General features: G+C 47.6%; 1 protein-coding gene across 1 annotated transcript in view; it reads right to left on the minus strand.

Moving 5' to 3' along the window:
* ADAM12 (ADAM metallopeptidase domain 12) overlaps positions 1–26,322 on the minus strand; it is a 377,462-nt gene that overhangs the window by 27,784 nt on the left and 323,356 nt on the right. Inside the window, exons 14-18 of the mRNA XM_050803714.1 lie at positions 25,129–25,324; positions 9,819–9,927; positions 9,511–9,709; positions 6,319–6,396; positions 3,374–3,482 (exon numbers count right to left, since the gene is read on the minus strand). Of these exons, the coding sequence (XP_050659671.1) occupies positions 3,374–3,482; positions 6,319–6,396; positions 9,511–9,709; positions 9,819–9,927; positions 25,129–25,324 (691 nt within the window). The remainder of the gene's footprint in view (positions 1–3,373; positions 3,483–6,318; positions 6,397–9,510; positions 9,710–9,818; positions 9,928–25,128; positions 25,325–26,322) is intronic.

Genomic DNA, 26,322 nt, shown 5'->3' on the forward strand with positions numbered 1-26,322 from the left:
GGGCGATGGCCTGGACCATCCAGGCTCCCTGAGGTGTGACAATGGCACAGTGGACCATGGTAGCCACAGAAGGTAGCAGGGAGCCATCACCGAAACCTCACCGGAATCACAGCCATCCCCAGGCTCAAATGTTTCCAGCCCTCAGCACAGATTTGCCACCTCAAAGTGCCTTTCTTTACTCATTCTGTAGTTTTGGGTTCTGCTTTATCTTTTTTCATATTTTTAAAGAATGAGATGCTTTCTTGCTAGACATCTCAAAGTAGATAGTGAAAAAAGAAAACTCATTTAAATGAAGCACCCATGGGTTTTGCTTTGTTATGTTGGGGACTTACAAACACAGCCTTTGTGGGGGAAACCCTTTTTCTGGGAGGAAGCTGTTTTCTCTATGAAAACATGTTTTCTCTGACCTGCTGCCATTTTGTTTATTACAGTTAAGAGCCTCCTCAAGGGTAGGGAAAGGAAGGAAAAAATCAAACCATCAGATTGGTTTCTTACAGCAGCTATGGGCAGAGGCTGGGAAGGACTCTAAATGCTCAGACTTAGAGGAGGTCTACTTGTGATTTCAACCGGGCTGTGAATTTTCAGAGGACAGGGATCTTGATTCATTTGTCTTCCCACCAGCAAGGATCAGGGTGTACTTCACATTAGGTAAGTGCGCAACAGTCCTTTCAGGCTGCTGGTGATCGCCGCGAAGGTGACTGCAGTTACCTGGGCTCTCCTCAGCCCTGCCTCCTACCTGGACCCTCAGCTGGCTGTGGACCACTGCAGCAGCAGCTCCACTCCAGGGGAAGAATGTCTTTCACACCCTTTCGGTTTCTGGACCTCATCCCCCACTAACAAGGCCTATCAGGGATGTGTCTTAGCCTAAGCAAGACAGCCAACAGATGACAGTCTTGACTCACTTGTTAGTGTTACTGGAAAAGTATTGCTTCTGGTTTCCTGGCCAAAATGTCCCTCTTTTCAGAGCCTTAGCAGTGATCACAGGGGCTCTGGCTAGAGTTCTGGTGTCTCATAACAAAGCTAATTTAAAAAGTGAGCAGCAAAATTCTTGAACTATAATTTCTAGTTCCATAAAGTGAATCCATAAGTCTTCAATACATCACTCTATGAAACCGAACATTTACAGGGCCCACACCCTGAACCTGCTGCATCCCCCAGGGTTGCTCAAGCCAGAGGCTCGGGCAGTGAGTGACTCCATCTCCCTCTTCCCCATGACCAGCATGAACACCGTGTCCTGTGTCTCCTCCTGTTGGCCCAGTCCACACTCTAGGTCTGAGCCCAGCCCAGTCCACACTCTAGATCTGAGCCCAGCCCAGTCCACACTCTAGATGTTCACGCAGTCAGCTATCTCTGCTTCAGAAGGCACATTTCCCTCGCCCCCTTCAGACCTCAACAGATGAGGGTCCCCAGGAGCCCTCCTGACAATACCCTGCTGCTCCGTGAGGGTTGCTCCCCTCCCATGATGCCCTCTCTCCCCGCAGTCGTACCCCCCACTTATCATGCCATGTCATACTTGCTTAAAGTCTCTCCAGGACCCAGGAGAATGGCTGGCATGTGGCAGACAAATGAGTACTTGTTTAATGAGCCTCTGAGCCATGGCCAGGCCAAGGAGCAGCGAGCCATGCTTGCTCATGGCCTGCCTTGGTTCTGTATATGTATGCACGGGGTGGAGGCAGGGATATTTCAAATGCACTCTCTTTTATGCAATAATGGCCACAGGGGATGGAGTTAGGCTCTTCTGTTGTTTTCACTTTTTAACATTCTTATTTTTTAAATGAAGGATTGGTGACTCTGTGAGTTCCCTGGCTTTTTGCAAACCCTCAAACCTGAGTACTGCTGGTCACACATGTCTGTGCCAAAGAGCCACAGAGCTTGCCACCCTTTCTCCTGCTTTCTTCTCCAGTTGTTTCAGTGCCATTCAGTTTGCTTGGATGGAGACGGAATGGGTGGCAGGGTCTCTGATAAATTAAAAACTAAAACCCTGCTATTTTCATATAATAAATGCGAAAAGCCATATCAGAGCATTAAGTTTCAGCCAGAGACCAGTCATCAGGGCTGTCAAGGCTGAGATGTCATTGGGGAAAGGGGACACTGGGCCCAACCCTTGCTTCTCCCCCACTGCTGTGGAGGCTCAGTGAAAGGCCAGACTTTTGAGTCCTTTTCCTACTTGCTGCAGAGCTGGGGCCTGCTAGAGTGGTAACCTGGTGCTCTCTCAGGAGTAGCATTGAAGCACGTCCACGTTTTAGCAGAAGCTCAACCAGGAACTCGCTGCCCTTCCTCGCGCTGTTTCTGCAGACGTGCCTCTGGTAGGCTGGACTTCCCCTCCTGAGCCCCGAGAACTGTGTTGTGTCTGTTGTCATGGAAACGATGGCAAAGCCACAAAGTCAATGCTGTCAGTCACCGGAGGCCTTGGGGACGCGTGACCTCCTCTGCAGCAGCACTAGTCACAGTCTCCCATGTCATGGGAGGGCTCAGATGAGTGTCAGTGAGGCAGAAGATGCATGCTCCTGCGATCCCGCGGGCACCTGGCCCTGGCCATGCTCCCTGTCGGAGCTCTGCAGCTTCCTGCCTTGCTTCTTTCCCTCCAAAAGGGGCATCATTCAGATTTGCCCCTGAATTGCCCAATAAGAACTCAGAGAAAACAGCACCACACCAGGACACCACTTCTAAAGGTCATCTGAGGAGAAATGGCCGTGAGTTCAAGCACAGCTGCTACTAAGAGCTGCTTGGGGGACAGGCAGACCTGTGTCTAAATCTTAGCGAGATCACATTAGGCAAAATACTTAACTTCCCTGAGCCTCAGATCCTATGTATGTGAACAAAGAATCATACCACCTTCTTCAGAGTTGTATAAGGAGCGGATGACATCATGCGCATAAAATGTACCACATAGCACCTGCACACACCGTTCCATGTGCAGAAGCTGTTGCAGTGACTCCCTCTGCTGCTGTGACTGTCACCTTTACTAAGAGGTGGGTGTCTTTCCAGTAAGATTTTTAAAAGGCAGTAAACTTCACACCTTTTCACCCTACCACACAGATGCTGGCTTTTACAAAGTCCTTTGATACAGTGATGAAATTCATACCCATTCAGCAGTTCACTATAGAAATGACCTTAGCTAAGAAAAGTGTCACAGGCTAAGGAACTGGCAAACTCAGCCACTCAGTCAAAGCAGAGAGCAAGGAGCCTCGGAGATTGGGCAGGGATGAGAGGGGCATCTGGAAACTGTGGGAGACCCTAGGCTGTGCAGACCCACGTGGGGTCCCCACCGGGTTTCTTGTTGGCTCTACCTGCACCCACGCTGACAGCTGGCGAGCCCACTTGCCCCCAGGTGCTCAGCCTCCTCCCGCCAGGATGCAGGGGCCTCACTGACCTGCTTGCCGGATGGGGCCGCTGTCTGTGCTTCCTCCAAAGCCAAACTTGTCACAGAAGGGAGGTGCCCAGTGGGCCTCGCAGTGGCAGTTCTTCCTGTTGTTGCACACCTTTCAGGGCAGAGGGGAGGGACGTGGGGTTAGGGCATACGCCGCTCTGTGCATCACCACAGGAGCATGGGGGCCATGGTCAGAGCCCCCCAAACAGTGACACAGCCAGACTCAGCACATGCCATGGTGCAAATGAGCCCAAACACTACACACTACACAGGTGTGACCAGACCTGAGGCTGCAAAGACTCATCATCTGCCTATTAGTGGCTGTTAAGAGAGTGACGAAGATTATCTGGGTTCATCAGCTTGCTTCCCCCACCCATCTCACTTCCTTCTCTATCTCCCCATCTTCCTTTTTGAATCCAGAAAACTCACTGTCTGACCACAAGGAGAAGCCCCCTCAGCAGTGAGGAGGGACCATGCTTTGCGGCTACAGACCCAAAGCCCTGGCGCACCACGGGACCTGACAGATGCTTGGCACATCCCTGTCTCCCTCAGACAGAAGGCTCAGAGAGGCTGGTGACTGCTGGGTCCCGCACCAGGCAGGGGTCCGAGGCAGGCCCCCCATTTCCTGAGCCTAGCAGGGTGCATGGGATTTCCACTAATACTTCCTGAAGCCTGTCCCCTGCAATGCCCGCCTCCTTCTTACGGAGTTTCCCAGTGGCTATTTCCTGACTCCCAGCCATACACCAGGGTGTGAATCCAACAGTGGATTCTTTTCCTTGTGAAATAAGAGAATGGTTCTGGCATGGCAAGAAAGGGAGACCAAGAAAGCCCGAGGAGGCTGTGCTTAGCCCTTGGTGGGCCCAGCTCATAGACCAGAGCATTCCATGGAGGGGCCAGGAGCCCCTGCCCACCTGGTTACCAAGGGCTACCAATGGTGGCCACTCCCAAGCCTGTCCATGCTGGTTGGACTCGTTATTATGCCAGATGTAACTAACTGAAAGTACATGATCCAATGGAATATTACCATGAAGATGATATATATTTAATATTTTTCTATGAAAATTAGGTTGTCAAGTCCAGTCACGGTGACTCATGCCTGTAATCCCAGCAAGTGGGAGGCTGAGGTGGGTAGATCACTTGAGGCCAGGAGTTCGAGACCAGCCTCGCCAACATGGTGAAATCCTGTCTTTATAAAGAAAAAAAAAAGTTAAAAAAAATATTAGGTTGAATCCTTAGGGAACACTGGATTAAAAAAGACAAATCACTAAAAGAATTTCTGAAAAATTAGGAATGAGTGAGACAACTACACAATGGTTGGGAAGAGCAGCAGGGGACAAGCAGGAGGCTGTTCCTGGATACTGTTGAGTGTCTAAGGTCCCCCTCCACTTAAAGAAACGAACTAGAAGTTGTTGATGATGCATTTTTGGGTGGTTTATATCAGGAAGTCAATGCACAATGACATTCAGTAAATCAATCCTAAAGGCCTCAGCTCTCTGTCAAAATATGGCTGCCAGATATTTATTTCAAGGCAAAATAAAATGTGTGGAGTATACATCTCCCATGTAATGCTTCTCTGCCTCAACCGACTTGTTTTGATGAATCAATCACCTACCCCCATTGCTTCAGATAAGAAGGCCGACTGTCAGGATGGGCTTTAATAAGTTAGAAAGTAGACTGCTATAAAGCAGAAATTGAGGAGAATTAGTTGGCATGTGGCAGAGCCTATGCCAAATATAAGTGTCTTGCCTGTTCTCTCAAAGATGCTGCTGCGGACGTACTAGCCCGAGATTCATGCCTGCCCCTCATGGCTTCTCTCAGCAACTCATGGCCATGCGCCTTGTTTTAAAACCCACATGAAGGTGCTGCCGGGAGCCTGCTCTTGTTAGGGTGGGACTGTGGCCAAGCTACCCTTCAGCAAGGCATGGCCAGCTGCTCCACCTACCCAGGAAATGTGGACCTCTCCTCTCCCATGTGTGGATGAGGCCCAGGGGTATTGGAAAGGGAGTGGTCCAGGGTCCTCAACCAGTTTGCGGCTTGCCGGCCATATTACCTTGGGCACACCATCCCCCCAGCTCAGGGCTTGGCTTCTTCAGTAAAATAATAGGACTGGACTTGATCATCTCTTAACAGCCATCAGAAAATAATCTATGATGCAATGAAGACATAAGAAGATTCCATTCTATATTGGGAGTTAGCTAACCTTACTGTCAACACACCCATCTGAGGTGACACTGTGGTCTTTATGGTTCCGGCACAATGGTAATTTACAACCCCCTCCCCCCGCACCCCGTAATTCTGTGTAAGAATCATTGGCAAGTGTCTACAAGTTTTAAAATAAAGAATTTGGAGCCTGATTTCTGTAGAAAATGTTTCAGGAAAACAAATGAACCTCTGGTGTGGTTAATCAAGACTAATATGATTCCATTGGAAAGAATTAAGCCCATCAAGAAAAATAAATTATGTTTTAAGCAATTAGAGTTCTCTTCTACCCTAAAGGCTCTCTGAGCTAAAATAACAGCCTCCTTTAGTTGAAACCCATTGTGTGTGATTTCAAGAACATGTGTTTAATATGATCTGTTGTCCTTGTTTTAATTCCTTTTGGAAGTATTTCAGTTCAGACACTGGTTCTGAATGTTGGTAGAAGAGGAACAGCGCAGTTTGAAATGTTAATGTGAAACTCTTCATGAAGGAAGGCTGGTTTTCAAATTACTTTGAACAACAAAAATCTTTTTTTAAATCATAGAATGTTAATTCAAAAGATAATTATGGCTCAATCTGATTTTCTTTGTTAAATAAAAGTCACAATGAAAAGGTCAAAGGAAATGAATGTCTTTAGAAAAAAAATATTGCAAAGACACTAACTGCTTTGTTTAAAAAATGCTATGGATTGTGAAACCTTTTACAAAGGAATTATTTATTACTTAACTTGTTATGGGCTGGCTACTCACCCCCCTGCCGTGGCACTGCACTGTACACTCATGAACCCCAAAGACACTAATGTTTTGACATCGACGATTCAGGCAGATCTGTAAGGAGGAGGAAAACACAGCAAATATCTTAGTATTTCTCCAACCCCCTCCCCCCGCCCCCAGCATACACACATACGTGTATTCAAACAAAAAGCAAGCAAAAAAAAGCTTGGAGAAGACCCAACCTTGTCTCAGTTAATACGGATGTAGCAAAACAATACATTTTACACTGGACTCAGGCACGGATCTTATTGCTGACTCCTCCAAACTCAGCACATTTTGAGACGAAGTTCAATGTGAACACTATGAAATTATTTTGCACTTTATGGTTTTTAATATAACTTTCAGTTGATCCTACAATTATAACTGATTTTCTTATGAGTTTTGTTTGGAGCTTGTAATGAAATCTATGTATTGCAGCATTTTTTTCTTCCATTAAAAGATACAGGAGAGGGCGAGGCTGGGCACGGTGGCTCATGCCTATAATCCCAGCACTTTGGGAGGTCGAGGCAGGCAGATCACGAGGTCAGGAGATCGAGACTCTCCTGGAAAACATGGTGAAACACCGTCTCTACTGAAAATACAAAAATTAGCTGGGCGTGGTGGCATGTGCCTGTAATTCCAGCTTCTCAGGAGGCTGAGGCAGGACAATCGCTTGAACCGGGGAGCTGGAGGTTGCAGTGAGCCAAGATTGTGCTACTGCACTCCAGTCTGGTGACAGAGAGAAATTCCGTCTCCAAAAGAAAAAAAAAAAAAAAAATGTAGGAGAGGGCGAGACAAATTACTCCTTATCCTAGGGCCTGGATACACATAGACAGAGACTCCAAAAATCCAGGGTTGAAGAGTCTTTTAAGGGAGAGATTGAAATATGGGAACTTTTTCCAGATACCGACTGACAAGTAACATCATCAATGACAGAAACCATCAGTAATGAGGCTCAGCAGTGGAAAGTGGAAAACAGACTGCTCCTTGAATTTATCAAGCTGTTGTAGTGGCAAGCATTTGCTAAATGATACTGTGCCAGCTGAAAGAGTTCAGCCTCATTTCAAAGGTGCATAATATACTCCAGCCCTTTATCTCCTATAAGATTTTACAAATCAGTGGAGTCAAATGAAGAAGAATCTAATGTTCAAATGGCAGAATAATTTTTAATCAAGTAGAACCTTCCTATGGAGGAGGTCACCATCTGACCCCAACAGGTCATATAAGGCAAGAGGCATACCCTTTGGGAGAAGTGCTGGCCCAAGCAGCACTGAGGGGATTCCCACTCTGTGGGTACGAATTCTGGCCAAGGGAATGGTCACATTCCAGCTGATAAAAGAACCTGTCCCGGATTACAGTGAACACAGCAGGACCCTCATGAGAATCACTGCTGATCCCTGAGCCATCAGAGAACCAAGGTTCTGAGATCAAAGCACATTTCATCTTGAACATGGAAAACAAATTTGATGATAAATTGAGCCCTTGGAATTGGAATGTCCAGATGCACCCGGCCCTGGCTGTTCAGGCTACAGTTTTAAAAAAAAGGTGTCAGAATGGCTGTTATTAAAAAGTCAAAAACAACATATGCTGGCAAGGCTGTGGAGAAAAAGGAACACTTATATACTGCTGGCGGAGTGTAAATTAGTTCAACCATTGTGGAAAACAGTGTAGTGATTCCTCAGAGATCTAAAAGCAGAAATTACCATTTGACCCAGCCAACCCATTACTGGGTAATACCCAAAGAAATATAAATCATTCTGTCATAAAGACACATGCACTCATACGTTCACTGGAGCACTATTCACAATAGAAAAGACTTGGACTCAACTTAAATGTCCATCAATGATAGAATGGATAAAGAAAATATGGTACATATACTCCATGGAATACTATGCAGCCATAAAAAAGAACGAAATCATGTCCTTTGCAGGAACATGGATGGAGCTGGAGGCTACCTTCCTAAGCAAATTAATTCAGGAACAGAAAACCAACTACCACATGTTCTCACTTATAAGTAGGAGCTAAATGATGAGAACACACAGACACATAGAGGGGAACAACACACACTGGGCCTATCAGAGAGTCGAGGGTGAATGAGGGAGAGGATCAGGAAAAATAACTAATGGTTACTAGGCTTAGTATCTGGTGACGGAATAATCTGTACCACAAGCCCCCCTGACACAAGTTTACCTGTATAACAAACCTGCACATGTACCCCTAAATCTAAAAGTTAAAAGACACAATATGATTTGAGCCTAAAAAAATCAGATGTCATTTTACTGTCAGGGCTGGAATACGAACAAATGTAGGTAAGGAGACATTCAGAATGTATGAGAAGATTCACATGCTATCCTATTTCTCAAGGAAAAAGCATTTGTGGCTCAGGGTATGTGGGGGCAAAGACAGGAGAGTGGAGACCACACTTGTCCTCAGGATCTGTCTCTGCCTCTGCCTTTTCTTCCCTGTGTGACCTCATGTTAGTGAGTGATTTCAAGATCCTGTTGAATATGGAGTCTAAAAGGCATGTGGGGGTTGTTTCATCCTTTTCCTAAAACATTGTATCGGCTTGCTGTCATTTAGTCTGATGAGAAAGTTTGGTGAAAAAAAAATCAGTATGGCAGAGCATGAAAATTTCAAATTCTTTTTTCAAAAAAAAAAAAAAAAAGCTTCACTTTATTTCTAAACCTCAAAATATCTCCATGTATCTTTCTCCCTGTTCTCTGAAAGGACTCCCTTCTGGTTTTGAGTTTTTCCCACTGCTCTCCCTCTCCTATTCTTCTCTCTACAGGGTCTGTGAAAATACATCTGATTTCCCTTTCTGTCCAGGTGAGGACAAGCCCCCAAGAACTCTGTGCTGAAAACCAAGCCACATATCCAAAACCAATAGAATATGCGATTGTATTTCTTTCCAAAGTAATTTTCTGGCTAGAAGTCCTCATGCCACCTGGAGTGTAGAAATGACTTATTAACACTCCAGGCCTAAGAAGACAGGCTTCATTTTCCCCATTCTGCATTTTAATAGTCAGACCAGGATCTAGGATTTATTGACTTTTTCTTCTAGGTGCATCTGAGAAGAAGTAGATTTAAGAAAACAAACAAACGCTGTAACCCAGTTCTTGCACAGGCCGTTTTTCAGTGGGCCCTGTTCCAGACTTACATTTATGATCCAAGCAAACATTTGGGCCTTACTTTTCCATCTGCACACTTTGTGCCTGCAAGCACAAGCCCAGGGTCCGGCATGTCATCGCCCAAGTACACGTGGGTCCCCCGGCACAGAATCCGGCCTCCTTCCTGCAGGGGGATGTTTGTTTCTATGGAAACAGCATTGGTACCAATGACTGGCCGGCTGGCACCTCCTTGACACTGGATTTTTCCACATTTAGCATCTCTGGAAGGGTAAGAACAAACAATTCCCAAAGAGAAACCGTTTGGAACCAACCCTATGCAATGTGGGAAGGTCAGAGCAAAGACTTTGCCAGGATGTCTGGATTCCATACCTCATCTCGCATTTGGCAAAGGAACTCTTTGAGACTTTGCCACAGTTGCCATAAGGATCACCTGCAGAATTGACTCTCTCAAAGCAGATCCCAGGGGCAGGTTTAGCACCTGAAACAGAAGCAGAACTGCATTTTCATCTCCTGCAGGTGTTTTTAATGTTTTTGTTTGTTTGTTTTGTTTTGTTTTTTTGCATGGCTCTAGGCCTCTCAGATGGTTAAGGGGAGACATGTTCGAAGCAATCACACCCAGCGTCTGCCCTGACTCATGGTGGGAGCTGGCCAGGGGAAGCCAAGGGTGTCAACAGCTCACATCCTCTCTTGACTCAGCACATGGCAAAGCATATGTTTCAATGCTTACTCTTCCTTAGGTCTGCTCTCTGGGCTCATGGCGTGTGTGGCCTCTCAGGAAATGAGGCCTGGCTGTGGGATGAGATCCGATCCAGGGCAAAAAGGAGGTGGCTGGCTGGCTGGCTGCAGGGAAGGGGAAGCTTGCCCTCTTTAACAACATCCCACACAATTCCGGTGAGAAGATGCAAGCCAGGGCAGGCTCCAAAGGAGCAACGAAGATACCTCTGCAATAATTTTAGTCCCACAAAGCTCCCTGTAAGAGCAAGTCCTACCTTCTATTAATACCTTCTATTTTTTGGGAGGCCGAGACGGGCGGATCACGAGGCCAGGAGATCGAGAGACGATCCCGGCTAACACGGTGAAACCCCGTCTCTACTAAAAAATACAAAAAAACTAGCCGGGCGAGGTGGCGGGCGCCTGTAGTCCCAGCTACTCGGGAGGCTGAGGCAGGAGAACGGCGTAAACCCGGGAGGCGGAGCTTGCAGTGAGCTGAGATCCGGCCACTGCACTCCAGCCTGGGTGACAGAGCAAGACTCCATCTCAAAAAAAAAAAAAAAAAAAAAAAAAAAAAAACCTTCTATTTTATTTGCAAGGCAGAGATTTCTCTCAGAGGCCATGGAGTCACAAACCCTGGTAATCCCTAGGTACAGCATGACGGGTCCCAGCAGAGAGGGTCATGGCAACCAGAGAGCTCAGAAATGGCCATTTTTAGCACATCTTCCAGCCATGGAAAGAGAGCACATATAATCAGGGTTTGTAGCCAAAGCTCTGGAGGACTCCTGGGCATAGTGATGTCTGTTGAAGACTATTGAGCAAGTCAAGAAAACATGTCACATTCTTCAGAACAAACCATGCCCTGCGGTGCGGTCCTTTTTCTCTCCCTCGTTGGTGTCCTGTTTGGGCACTTTATCTCACGTTGCTTCTGATGGCCAGGACGCTGACACTGCAGAGCCCCACTCTGCCTCCTGCCCTTCTCTGCTCCCTACCGCGGGGAGACTTTATTTGCCTTCCAAGGTGACAATGGATTTATTTAAGATACATCCTCCCAGGGAACAGAAGATGTTCTTATTACTGAAAACATCCCCCTTCTTTAGCCTGCACCTGATACCTCATCAGCTACTAGCAGACATGATCATCTCATTAAACACACACACGCCACACCACCTTGGCACCATTTGAAGTGAGCAGTGTGCTCAGCGCTCAGCCTCTGCAATGAGCCAGCCTTACACCTCCCCTTTTCCCGTTCTTTTATAAGTCACGTTAGAGAAACTTCCGCAACCTCCTTTTTCAGGGGCACTACCCCAGACTGGACACAGTTCTCTATCATGGAAAAAGATGAGGTTCCTAGCTCCTCCCATCGCATTCCCTTTCCTTCCACCTGATCCACATCTGCCTTGCCCACAGCAGGATGACACCACCGACACACTCAGCCCACAGCAGGATGACACCCCTGACACAGCCCACAGCAGGATGACACCACCGACATACTCAGCTCACAGTAGGACGACACCACCGACACACTCAGCTCACAGTAGGATGACACCACCGACATACTCAGCTCACAGTAGGATGACACCACCGACACACTCAGCTCACAGTAGGACGACACCACCGACACACTCAGCTAACAGTAGGACGACACCACCGACATACTCAGCCCACAGCAGGATGACACCCCTGACACAGCCCACAGCAGGATGACACCACCGACATACTCAGCTCACAGTAGGACGACACCACCTACACACTCAGCTCACAGTAGGATGACACCACCAACACACTCAGCTCACAGCAGGATGACACCACCGACACACTCAGCCCACAGTAGGATGACACCACCGACACACTCAGCTCACAGTAGGACGACACCACCGACACACTCAGCTCACAGTAGGACGACACCACCGACATACTCAGCTCACAGCAGGATGACACCACCGACACACTCAGCCCACAGTAGGATGACACCACCGACACACTCAGCTCACAGTAGGACGACACCACCGACACACTCAGCTCACAGTAGGACGACACCACCGACATACTCAGCTCACAGTAGGACGACACCACCGACATACTCAGCTCACAGTAGGATGACACCACCGACACACTCAGCTCACAGCAGGATGACACCACCGACACACTCAGCCCACAGCAGGATGACACCCCTGACACAGCCCACAGCAGGATAACACCACCGACATACTCATCTCACGGTAGGACGACACCACTGACACACTCAGCTCACAGTAGGACGACACCACCGACACACTCAGCTCCTGTCTAGTAGGGACCTGATTTGTCTGCATTCTGCCCTCTTTTTCTCTTTCATCTCTCTGTCTGAGCAGGGAAGGATGGGGAAGGCGAGCCTCAGTGTGGAACCTGCACTTTGTACTTAATTTCATCCTGTTTGGTGGCACTTTTGATCAAAGTACTTGGATCTGATTGATCAAAGTAGTTTGGAAAAACTGGCATCTAGAATAGTAACAATGCAACAGTTGTTTGTGTGTTTTTGCACACACCCTATGTATTTGTTACTTGCCTAACTCTATCTCCTTCCCATCCATCCTTCTTTCCCTCTTCTTTCCTCCTTCCTTCCCTTCCTACTTCCTTCCATCATCCATTTATCTACCCATCTATCCATTTATCCATCCATCCATCCACCCGTCCAGCCAGCCAGCCAGCCAGCCAGCCATCATGTTGCAGGCTTCAATCAGACACACATATTTATTCAGCACCTACTATCTTCCAGACATTGCTAGTATAACAGGGACCAAACTGGACAAACCTCCTGCTTACTTGAAAATTGCAAGGAGAAACAGAAAGAAAACAAATGCTTATGTTCCTCTAAAGTCCAGTGTTAGGGAATGCTATGAAGGTAGAAACAGAATAGGAGGGTTCAGGGGACTGTTGCTCTTAAAGGCAGGCTGGTCAGAGAAGTCCTCTTAGAGAAGACATCAGGAGCCGAATCCTACCATTTAATCCTACAAGGTAGGTCTCATTATTCCATTTTATGGACAAGAAAATGAGGACATCAGAGGTTAAATATATTGCTTAGATTCACGTAGGTATTGAAGGCAGAATCATCTAAGGGTAAAGCCGGGCTTCTGTGCTGTTCCCTCCTGTGCTCCATCCTCACAGGTGCTGGACCCTGCACTGGGTCTCAGGCGTAGAGAGCAGATTAAGACCTGGCCCTGCAGCCCAAGCAACAGCAGGTTCAGTGGCTGTGGGGTGTGCTGCAGCTGCTCATGGAAGCGCTAATAAAATGGGGCAGGAAATGGCTCTGTTGCTTCTTTCCCTACTTCATAAGACCAGGACTCGGAAATACAAGCAGCTCCTAGTGATTGCTTAGCTCCTAGGAAATGGGTGGGTGGAGTTGACATCACTGTGCCATTGCACACAATGCTGTTCGGATGTCCTAGTTTCTGCTACCTTTATTATAAAGTAATTTCTTTCCTGGGAATTGTGACCACTTAAAAAATACATATACCATGGTGCAATTCAAATGTGCCAGTTGATAAATTTGTTTTCCTTATAGGGAGCTCTAAAGAGACTTTGAGCAGTTTTAGACACGTGGGCTCACAAACAGCTTAACAGCAGCCTGGGAGGAGAGTTAGATGAGGTTGGACTGAGGAGTACAGAAGGATAAACACAGAGAGAGGAAGGGGGAGAGAGGAAGGGGGAGAGAGAAAGGATGAGCGAGATCAACATCAACAGGGACTGAAGACACTGCAAATGTATCGGCGAAGCAAAGGGGAAGCTTCATACACGAATACCAGATAAAGGGCTATCGTTAAGATAGGAAGTCAAGCAAAGGCATGGAAACAGTGTGTAATCAAGTATAAAAGCATTCTGGAAGTGAAAACACTGGATCTCTACTTGGGAATCCAAAGCCGAAACACACTGAGCCTTCTGGGTCAGAGTGTGACGTGGTTTAGATCTGTGTCCCCACCAAGTCTCATGGAGAATTATAATTCTCAGTGTTGGAGGTAGGGCCTGGTAGGAGGTGACTGGATCATGGGAGCAGTTTCTCCTGAATGGTTTAGCGCCATCCCCTTGGTGCTGTTCTTGGGATAGTGAGTGAGTCATTGAGATCTGGTCGTTTAAAAGTGTGTGGCACCTCCCTCTTCCTTCTCTCTCTTGCTCCCACTCTGGCGTGTGGTGTGCCTGCTTCCCCTTCACCTTCTGCCACGATTGTAAGCTTTCTGAGGCCTCCCCAGAAGCAGAAGCCACTCTGCTTCCTATAAAGCCTGCAGAACCAAGAACCAATTAAACCTCTTTTCTTTATAAATTACGCAGTCTCAGGTATTTATTTATTTATAGCAGTGTGAGAACAGACTAATACAGGGTGTGCTTATGATTTTAATGCCGCAAATGCTGGTGGAGCGGCACAGCTCAGAAAACCAGGTGTGTGTAAGATGCAATGCCTTGTTTACCAGTAACGCAGAAGCATGGTACACGCCCCAGCAGAGAGCCACCTGGCATTTCAGGAGCGCCACCATTCTCCCAAAGACAAACCCTCAGAAAGGCTTATGGCCAATTTGAATATGTGAATTTTACAAACACAGATGACACAGTCAAACATCATCTTCTAATATGCTGTCAATTAACAATAATGAGAAACAAAGAATCACATTTTAATTTAGATTGTCTTATAAAAACTCCCCCACATTGTGGAACAATTTTACTGAGATTATATTTCCTTTGGTCTCAGTCTTTTTATTTTTATTTATTTATTTAGAGACAGAGTTTCGCTCTTGTTGCCCAGGATGGAGTGCAATGGTACGATCTCGGCTCGCTGCAACCTCTGCCTCCCAGGTTCAAGTGATTCTCCTGCCTCAGCCTCTCATTTAGCTGGAATTACAGGTGCCCACCACCACGCCTGACTAATATTTTGTATTTTTAGTAGAGATGGGGTTTCACCATGTTGGCCAAGGTGGTCTCGAACTCCTGACCTCGGGTGATCCACCTGCCTCAGCCTCCCAAAGTGCTGGGATTACAGTCGTGAGCCACCATGCCCGGCCTGATCTCAGTCTTCTTGTTTTCCATGGCACATTCCCTGCACTTCCGGCTTTCTCAGGATGCTGACATTTTTTCTTCTGTTATCACTGGAAGTCTTGTTTCTAGGTTCGAGTACCCATTCTTCCAACAGTGAGCACTTTCTCTGTTAGCCCAGAGGGGGTATATTCATGACCTCCACAACTAAACCACCCACTCTATTGCTTATCAAAGTGAACCCTTAAAAGCTTCTTACCAGAATAATCAAAATGGGATGAAGTCACAGCCGAAGAATAATATTTAAGCATGGGATAGATGCTTTTTTTAAACCTGATTTTGTCAGGCAGCCTTGATGAACCTGCGTGGATGCAGGATGATGAGTGCCAAAGCTCCTTCCCACCTGCTCTGTGATATCCAAAAGGTGTGGCTGAGAGAGTGACAGGTCAGTGATCAGTGATTCTTTTTGCTGGGTACTTTCAGGAGGAAGCCTTGTTTTATAGCTGGGCATGTATGGGATCTAAGAAAAATGTAGAATGCCTCTCAGTCTTCAGGCTTTTTAGAATGCCCCCTCCTGTCTGATTGATAAACTCAGTGACCACGCTTCAGAGTGGGAAGAACAAAGGCTTGGAACTCGGGCTGATCTGGCATTCAATGTCCAAAAGGCCTTTTTGTACAAGCTCTCGAGGCTCTGTCCCCTCATCTGTAAAATGGGGACAAGGACCTGACTCAAAGGTGCTGTAGAGTTGAGTCAGTGTGTAGAGCTCCTGGCATGTGGCAGGCCCCTAGGAAACCCAAATGATAATGAGGACCACCTTGGGTTGTGGGGAAGGCGTAGCTTCTGGACTTTAGGGCTGGGGGTGTGTGTGGGGGAGAAGAGAACTCCTTGTACCAGCCCCTGCTCGCATCACTTACCACACCTGTAATGATTCGTGATCACGTCAGTAGGGGCTTTATATCCATCTCCCTCACACTTTATGGTCCCCAGGCCCTTACACATTAAGGGGACCTAGTAGAGACTGTGGGCTAACCAGATGCCTCAGGAAATGAGAAGGAAAGGGAATCTCATCTGAAACCCTAATAGTTTTTGCACATCTTTTGCATATAAATCAGAACGATCATCGAGCACAAGGATTTCAACTTCCCTGCACCCATCCCTTTACTCCTTTCAATGTGTGCGGTTCCCTGCGGCCCCCAAATCCCAGCTGGTTCTGGGAACCCTCCTGGCCTGCCCCGGGCTGGGCCTCCAGACTCCTCCTGAGTCAGCACCCAGTGCCATGTTGAAAGAGGCAGCAGGCAACCCCGGGCAAAAGCCTTGAGTCTGACTTCTCTTTATGCCACTCAACCCTAGGAACAAAGATCATTTTCCTGTCATTCCTCTTTGCTCTTAACACACACACACACTTTAACTGAACGACACCTTTTAGATCATCAGTGGGCTACTTGTAATTAAAGTATGGTGCTGGACACAGCACGCAGTATCATCTTCGATCCTTATAACCACCCCGTAAGGTCTACATTCTCCCCATTTCAGAGATTTTTCACTTAGCCTCAGCATTTTAGCAAGTTGCCGAAGATCACAATGTAAACGGCAAAGTTGGGTTTGGCTCATGGGTTTAAAGCCAAAACTCATGATCCAGCCTTGATCCTGTACAGCCTTCCTCTTAGAAACCCCCTACTTGGCCACGGACTCCTGTCCCTGCCATCCTTTACCTCTTCAGAACCACCAACATATTCTCCTGTAATCCACCTGTTCGTGGTGTCAACTCCATCTCCACCAAATCTTTTTCCAAAACATCTCCTGACAGCTGAGGACACCAGCCACCTCATGCTCATGTCTCAGGTGCTGAACTGACCTGGGTCACAGCCTACCCCTGGCACCCGAGCATGCGCAGTGAGATTTCCCTTTAAAACTGGGACGATGGAGGCAGGCAGCAGATATTTGTATGCTTTTTGTTGCATCTATACTGATTCAGGGAAAGAAATGAAAAATTTGGAGTAGAATGACTTGGAAACCTCTGAGGAAGTAGTTCCTCAAGAAATAAATCTCAGTGAAGTTTGGCCAGTAAAACGGACTCCACTCTGCTATTAATTCATCCAGTGGCTCGAACGATGCGAGGTTCTAAAGGTTCACCTTCTGTCTCTACCTCCAGGAAGGCAGTAACGGTCACCTTCTAAGAGTTTCATTCATTTCAGCTTTCACCCAAAACATGAGGGAGTGAGGGATGCCATGTCACGCTTTACTGCTGAAATATGGCCAGGACATGATGTCCCCAGGGCACAGCAATGATACGGCTCACTGCCACATGGCAAACAAAACGCACATTTGCAGGAGAGGCAGGCCATGATTTCATCAGCCATGTAAACATGATAGGACAGATGCATTTCTCTATGGAATCAAAGGTCTGAATGCATACTCCAACCCCTGTCATCTACTTTGTTCATTCTCTTCTCTGGAGGATGAAGAAAAGTGGCTATGATAACTCACGGGAAGCCCCAACAGATGTGATCTTTTGCGTCCTTCTATCAGCCCTCTGAAACTGCTGCTGCTTTAATTTGGTAGTGGCGATGAGGGGTGCAGGAAGGTGGGAGGAAGATGGAGCAGAGCCCTGTTTACAATGCTTACTCTTACCCAGTTGGCTAGGGTGCCTTGCCCTGGAGTCTCCAGGCTGTAATGAGAAATCTCCCATGAGGAACACGGATGTTTAAAGGCCGAGGGATTTAAAATGAACCAAACTTCTAAGGACACAGTGGCCAAAACTTGGTCCTGTTTGCAACACGCCCCTGCTGCCCTGAATTCCGATGTTAGGTTGTAGGATGGTAGCACCGTGGGCTCTGGGCCACTTCCTGGGGCCAGGGAGCTGCCAGTTAGTGGTCGCCAGAGTGATTCAGCACAACTCCTTCCAGAACCACATACTGGCCACACCCCTCCAGGGTGGAATCTACCTGTGTGGTAAGAGGTTGTTTTGGGAGCTTGGAGCAGCAACAGCACTTTGTGAACATGGATTGTGGGGGTAGGAGACGCAGGGTTGTTTATTATTTTGTTCAACACCTCTCCCATATCCCTTCTTCTAGGAACAAGAACATTTTCCTTATGGGAAATCCATTTTACATGGTTTATTGGAGCTAACTTTCCTATCCAGTGGCAGAGGTATGCACATAAGCTTGAATCTGAGCGGTCCATCCCACAGGTTATATGATCAGGTCAATGCTGGGCACATGACCAAAACCAGAGGAGTCAGCGTCTTCCTTGGAACTTGATGCCTGAGTCAGCTGGATGAGGGTCCAGGGCTCCTGTGTCCTTCAGGGCTCTCCTCTGCCCCCAGCTTTGCCATGGAGGCTAGGATTGGCCCTCCTTTCCCTCCTCCGAAGGTTGTCCTCCTCTTTTATTTACCACACTGCTTTTGCCTCCTGGGAGGCCCAGGGCTCCTGCCTGTGGGCAGGGATGGTGCCTCGGGCCAGCGCAGAACAGATGTGTTCCAAGAACGAGTGAGTAAAAAGCCATTTGGGGAAAGCACATCATGTCTCCAGTGCCCTTCCCGGAGGAAGTCAACGGTGGTTCTGCAAACACAGCAGCCTGGGCAAATGAACACTGTCTGCTGGTTATCTTTTCTCTGACTCTGGATTTCCACTTATTCATTGACATCAAATGAAGTATTACTGTGGGATCTTATGTAAGGTCATAAAAAGACAGACGTTTTACTTCCTGGAAAGGTAAACTGTTATTCCTTCAAAGTTCAGGAAGAAAACGTACAAGCAGGGAAACCGAAGGGGGCTGAGTGCTGACCTTGGGAGCAGATGCAGCTCCAGCACTAAAAGAAAACGTCATTAAAGGCAAGAGGCTCAAAGGCACGGAGCCCGCAGACAACTCTCTGCACACCCTGCCTGTCCAGAACCTGCTGATCCCAGTCAGGACGGCGGAGGAGGGGCCCGCAGAGTGCTTCCCGTGGCTTCTGTGTGTTAGCTGCCATCTGGCGTTTGTCTTAGAGACAGAATGGTCAGTAATTCAAAAAAGTGCAAATGACTTCTATCCACTTGTAAGATGTTATAAAGGTACAGATTTGGTTCGAAGTTGCTGCCTTAAAAAATGTCTGTCTTCGTGAAGACAAGAGATTTCACATTTCTTAGAAAGAATGACAATGGTGTTCTTATCACTACCATATTACATCAGTTAGAGCCTTTGAGTCCTGAATAATGGAACACTTAGAAATTTTGCCATTATCAAAAGATAAAATTTAGGCTTTCAGAGGGAATTTTGACACCATACTGTATTTTATAATTATGTAGAAAGTGATGGATTTTAATTACCAGTTTTATCTTCAGAGTGCTATAACTTATATTTGTAATTGTAGTTTGGAAGTTCCCAATGTCATTATGTTTTTTTTTTTTTTTTTGAAAGAGAAATGATGGCATCTTGAATTAAGCCCACAATTTACTCAATCTAATCTTACTTAAAATGACTCTATTATGCAAATATACTTCTCCAGTTCAGTCAAATCAGCTCCTCCTTCCCTCTGTCACTGATTTCCCTGACCCCTGCCACTAACATCCACAGACAAAGGCATTTTTACAAACAACTGGAGACTGTATTGTTCTTCCCATCTCTCTTCTTCAGACGGACCTTTGTATTCTTCAGAAAATGAAGTCCAAATGAACAAATTTTATCATTTCTTTCTCGCTTGATAGGACAAAAGGGAGACTTTCCTGACTTCTAAACAATACGACTTCTGGCAAAAAAAAATCTTTTTTTCCCATCTGTGGCCACAGGAGTTGTAGGTGATTCATAAATGCACTGCCCCAAGTGGGTCACAATAAACCAAGCTCATGTAAACCAGCTTTGCAGATAAACACTGAGTATTCACCAGCCCATAAAAATGCTCTGGCCAGCTCACACTGCAGAAATCAAACGACATTAGATTCTGGTGAGTGATAAAATAGAAAAAGCTAACACATTTCAGGAATTCTCTGATGCCAATTGTTTGTGACTACAGATGTGTAGTTATCTCTAAGATTAATTGCCAAGGAATATTTTCAGTAACCATGCTAGTGGTTCTGACAAACAACATTGGTAAAAGTAAATTTGCTACCTAAATAAACATATCCAGCTATATTTCAGAAGGAGTAAAGGTCATGTCATATTGACAGAAAATCTTTGTAGATACTAAGACTAAACCGGGCAAAGAGAGCTAAACGCCAACCACACAGTTTGAACTGTGAGTAACATTTGTGTGTTTGAAATCAACATAGGAAGTCTTGAGATACAAGATTTGCGGGACAAAAATCAGTGAGAAAAAAATTATACTCATAGCCAACGAGAACGTACATTATCAACAACAAAAACAATTAGAACAACAGATAAATGAACAAAAAACCCAAAAGGCATTCTCAAAGTGTATTCCTTTGCCAGTTAGAAGTTGCAGGCATGTGTTTTGAATTTTCTATTGCTTTATTTGTAGAAAGATTTGGAAGCAGGATTATTTTATTGAAATAGAATGCCAGATTGAGAAAAGCCCATTTCAAAAGGGAATCGTTATTTGGAAGGAAGGGCTTCATCCAGTTAGTGTTTGCGTCGCCAGATCTGGACGGTGAGTAACGGACATCCTGAATATAACTGGAGAATTCTGGACAACTCAGCAATTCAGCCAGGTCACTAGGGTGCAAATGTCAAGGGCCGGTGGGGCAAGGATTCAAGGACTCAAGGGCTCCTGGAGCTCCGAGTTACTGCGTTTCCCAGGAGGCCTACGATGACCCCAGTGCATACGTGATCCAGATCCTGAAGCATTTGCTCCTGGGTGGGGAAATACTGCAAATGCAAACTTGACAATAAGTTTTCCTTTCTGAATCACGAAAAGCTAATTCAAACCAACCACTGTAACAAAGCATTGAAATGTTCTCAGTGGTATATCTGGCTGGCCAGGGGCCTGGCTGAGGAAGTCATCTCCGCTCCCAGGACTGCGTTTGTCCGGGATCCATGCCTCCCGGGAGGATATTGTGATGGCTTCACATCCGCGCTCCCCTCCAGATCCAGGCAGGAGTGCGCAGGGACTGTGGGAAGTGTGTCACTCTGGCAGAGTCAGGGCTCTTGAGTCAGCATCTTACACAGAGCAGGACGTCAACAAATACTTGACAAATGAGAGAATGGTGTGGCAGATGAGGATCTCTGCTCTCCAAGTCACAGCTCAAGCTCTACACATACAGAACTACTGGAACTTGCCCTGGTTGGCCCCACTGTCCCTGTGTGCCCTGAGCTGTGCTGTTCTGTATACCGGAAATATCCCTCTTCTTCCACCCCTGGCAAACCACGATTCCACGGCAACCTTGTCTTCAAAGCCTCTGAGCTGGCTGCTTTCCTCCGCCCCAACATATCTGGCCTATGACCCTCTTATAGCCCGTTTTACAGACCCCAAGGATTTGAGTATCTTGCTCACTAGTCTAAGCTTCCTGGGAGTGCAGCTTCGTCTTATTTATAGAGTTTAGATTTACTAGGAGCTCTGCATCTAGCATAGAACCACATATATTACATGGAATAGATCATAGGCTATGTTAGAGGACAACAGACCCTTAGGGTAGGTAGATCACTATCCTCATTTTACAGATGAGGCACAACAAGGTTGAGCAATTTGCAGAAGGTCCCTTGCTAGTAAGTGGTCTGTTCAATGCTTGTGGCTCCCCCAAAACGCCCACATCCTTATCTAAAACCTATGCACATGTTATCTGACATGGCAAAAGGGACTTCGAAGATGTGATTACTTTTAGGATCTTGAGGTGGGAAGATCACCCTGGACAATCTGAGTAAGCCTGATAGAATCACAGGGGCCCTCATGAGAGGAAGGCAGGAGAGTCAGTGTCAGGGAAAGGGATATGACTATAGAAGCAGAAGTCAGAGAGAGACAGAGATTTGCAGATGCTGTGCTGTTGGCCTTGAAGATGGAGGAAGGGGCCATGAGCCAAGAAATGCAAGTGGCCTCTAAAAGTTGGGAAAGGCAAGGAAACGGATGCTCCCCAGAGCCTCCCAAAGTAATGCTGCCTTGCCAGTTATCTTAATTTCAGGATTTCTGACCTCTAGAACTGTAAGATGAAGCATTTGTAAGCCATTAAGTTTGTGCTAATTTGTTAGAGCAGCCATGGGAAACTCACACAGGGCCTGTAAACTGGAAACCAGGTGGAAACACTGACAAAGGGAGGAAGGAGCACACTGCACTCCTGAAGGAGGTGGTCAAAGGCCCATTCTAAGAGCTCCCTGGCATCAAGGGCTTTCCCTGCTCTCTGCTCTCCTGACGAAGTCTGTATAATGATCTGAAGAACTGAGAAGCGGTGGGCAGGACTGACCAAAACCCAGAAAGTCACAAGTCCAAGGTGGCTCCCCAAGCCTGGTCTCTGTGTTATGGCTTCCAGGAACACTGAGCCATCTCCTCCAAGGTAAAGCCTCTTCACCAAAACACGTTTGTTACCAATAGTCCTGACGCCATGGATGTTCCATGCTGTGTGCAGTGGCCACACCCACCACCACCCCAGCAAAGGCCTCCTAGTTACCAGGGAGAGTGGATGGGAGAGAGCAGAGCTAAGCCAGGAGTTCCCAGGGAAGCCCCCTCCTTAGGAAGAGGATGTGGCTACCCGGGTACTCAGACCTCCAGCCTCCCACTCCATCGTAGGGATGATGAGAGCCCACGCAGGTGACTTCCTATTGCTCTTGCTTTTGAAAAGCTCAGTCTGTGGGTCAGGTTGTCAGTGTGCCTGCCTGTCTGGTTCTCTCTCTGGTCAGGCAGCTGACCAGTCTGTGGGTCAGGTTGTCAGTCTGTCTGCCTGTCTGGTTCTCTCTCTGGTCAGGCAGCTGCAGAAGGACTAGTTTGATGAGATAATAAATACCAGCCTCGGTCACCATGAATCAGAGGCACACAGCCAGCTGAGTCACACACTGGGGGTGTCTCAGACAGCACTGTCGAGTTCCATCTGACCTCACTCTGGAAACGGGGCCAGCTGTTCGAAAATGGCAGGGCATTAAGGAACATATTTCACTCCCAAAGCTCCAAGTGCTGTGTGTGCTCTGGCCACAAAATGCTTTTTGGAAAGGAACTTCATCACGGCCCTTGTAACTCAAGAAAAGGAGACTGCTGATTCTGGAGAAAGGCTGGGAAGGGGATGGCACTAAGGATTCATGAAGCCATGAAGATCTGGCCTGCAGCAGTAGCCGCAGTCCCAAAGTGACCTCACTTGGCTAAATGGTGCCTGAAGTCACTAAACCATGTCAAGCTGAAACACCATTCAATGTGTATAGCGAGTCCTGGCTTAGTTCTTGTCATTGCAACAGGGTGTCTCCCACTGCTCCTGCCCCCTGCTTTGCCTAGGGGGCCCCAAGGCCCAGCAGGCAATGATGCCAGGACTGAGGGCTGCTCAGGGTCCAAGGATGAAGCGCTAAGGGTCCAGGAACTGCAGGCCCCCCCATCCCACCTGCCCGCAGGCATCCTTGAGTGCTGAGGAGCGTCGGAACAACTCCTCAGAGGCCAAGCTACAGAGGCCTCTGCTCATCCATCCTTGCTACCAGGCTGCCCTTTCTTCTGCCTTAGAAAGCTCCAAGTACAGAGGGCATTGCTGGTTGGCAGGGGACATGGGCCTCCCAGCAGGACCCAGCTCCAAGGGACATCCATCTTGTTTTCCATGCCTGGTCGTGGCTTTCACATTCCATTGAAAACCCAAGCTTCAAGGTTTAGTTGTCATTTTCTGTTCCACTTTACTTCCCTCATCACTCCTAACACCAAAGCCTCACAACAAAAGTCTGACAAAGGTCCTATCAGGTTTCGCTCTCCCTAGAGATCGTGCCTGATTCTGCTTGGCTTTCAGCCTGGGCCTGGCCGACCACAGCGGCCTTGCCAGAGCTGGGGTCTCTGGCCATGGCTGAGGTCATTTCTGCAGCCAGCGGGAGGAGGGAGTGACAAAGGACTCAGCCACGTTACAATAAGGGAAAGAGAACTGCAGGACAGGGTGGGGCCTGTATTTGTAGATTTCATGGTTGGACTCCTGGGAGCTGGACACAGGCATTGAATCTCAAATGGTTCTGGGGTGACAGGGCCTTGGAGTCCAGGGCTGCCCAATGAGACCTTGGATCTGACCCCAGAAGGTGGGGCATGGAGGAGAGAGACGCAGGGGATGAATTCTTCCCCCTTTTGCATCTGAGCTTCTGCTTCATTTTGGAGCTTTGGTAGAGCTTTAGAGCAAGACCTCCCTCTTTGGGGTGACTGTGCATTGTGGGAGTATCACATGGGCATTGGGTCACAGTGACCCAGGTTCAAATCCTAGCCTGGAGACCTGGGGAAACTGACATTTGGTCTCAGAGTTTGAGCATCATCTTCTGTAAAACTTCATAGTCCCCACCTCAGGGGCTTGTTGGAGGGTCAGAAGAGACAAACTGTGCCAAGTGCCCAGCCTGAACTGGTGACATGGTGAACCGATAGCCTCTTGTTTGACTCAACCACCCACTTTCCCATTCTAGAGCCACTCATTGCTGTTCCCAGGCCTTCCAATTACCGACACACTCATGCTTCAAGTGGAGCTCTGGGCCCCTCACTTGGTTGGGGTCCTCTTTTGAGTACAAAGGGGCATTACTAAAATCTCAGTGGTGGTGGGAAAGTTCTGTCTGTCTGTCCAACTACGTGCTATGCTATCCGAGGGCAGGAGTCATGACGGATTCATCCCTGCCATCCCCTGGGGCACACAGTAGCTGATCCTGCATCTCCTGTCGGACTGCATTGAGCTTCTGAAGGCCAGGCTCCAGACAGCGCCCATTTCTGCACACCCCATGCCCAGTGTGGCCCCAGCCCCTCCCTGGGAGTCAATCACTCCTGACTGAACACACCGGATGCTGTGTGGACAGCGCCCGCCTGGAGTGGAGGCTTGCCAGAACAGAGCACACGCCCCCAATCCCAGGTCTGCCAGCGCCTCTCCTGAGGCCAAGCTTGTGGCGGCCACGTACCTGGTCCCCAGAGCGTGACACACTGCTGCTCATGAGTCTGGCAGATGCCATTGTAGCAGTAGCCGTCCACACCCTGACATGGGTGCCCGTCGTGCAGGTACACATTGGCTGGGCAGTGAGGGCTGGCCCCTGTGCAGAACTCTGGGAGGTCACAGGAGTTGCTGGAGTCCCTGCATGCCGTCCCTGCAGGCTTCAGCTGGAAGGAGAGGGCCATTGATGGCACATGCACCCAGGGAAAGGGAGGGGCAGCTCTCAGCAGCACTCCTGGGCTGGAGCAGACAAGGGCATCTTAAAGTCCCACATAAAGGGGTGAAGATTTCAAAGGAAGTCGCTTCTAATGTAGAGAGAGCTCATTAAATCATCAGATTCTCACTCTGGGGTTCACTGTTCCACTATAAAGTGGGTGGGACAACCAAGAGCAGCCTCTCTTTAATGTCATGCAACATCAGGGCTCTCCGAGGAACACGCAAGCTGGCTGCCGGCACTTGGCACCTCAGAGGAGGAAGAAGGAGGGGAGCGTTGGCTGCTGGGCTGGTTGATTCTTAAGGAAAAGGTCTCTGGGTGTCAACATCATCACACATTTCAAGGGGACATTTGCATTTATAGTGTTAGCATTTGTAGGCAAGTTAATAAAAATGACTTTAAGGGCAGAATCACAATAGCAATTTTACTTTGTCATCAAATCATACAACTGGAACTCTCTCTTTACTGCTTTATGGGAAGAACAGGAGAAGAACAAGGGAGAGGTAAAGGATGTTAGAAGCCATCTGACCACGGTGGCTCATGCCTGTAATCCCAGCACTTTGGGAGGCCGAGGCAGACAGATCACGAGGTCAGGAGATCGAGACCATCCTGGCTAACATGGTGAAACCCCATCTCTACTAAAGATACAAAAAATTAGCCGGGCGTGGTGGTGGGCACCTGTAGTCCCAGCAACACAGGAGGCTAAGGCAGGAGAATGGCGTGAACCTCGGAGGCGGAGCTTGCAATGAGCCGAGATCACACCACTGCACTCCAGCCTGGGCAACAGAGTGAGAGTCCGTCTCAAAGAAAAAAAAGAAAAGAAAAAAAAGAAGCCATCTGACCAATGACTCAGCTTTTTGTGGTTGAAGAAATTAAGGCTCAGAGTAGCCTGTCTGAGACTACACGGCTAGGGACTGCTGCAAGTCTTGGGCTTAGTTCCCTGCATACTCC

This window comes from Macaca thibetana, chromosome 9 (genome assembly GCF_024542745.1).
Source record: "Macaca thibetana thibetana isolate TM-01 chromosome 9, ASM2454274v1, whole genome shotgun sequence".
Taxonomy (NCBI): domain Eukaryota; kingdom Metazoa; phylum Chordata; class Mammalia; order Primates; family Cercopithecidae; genus Macaca; species Macaca thibetana.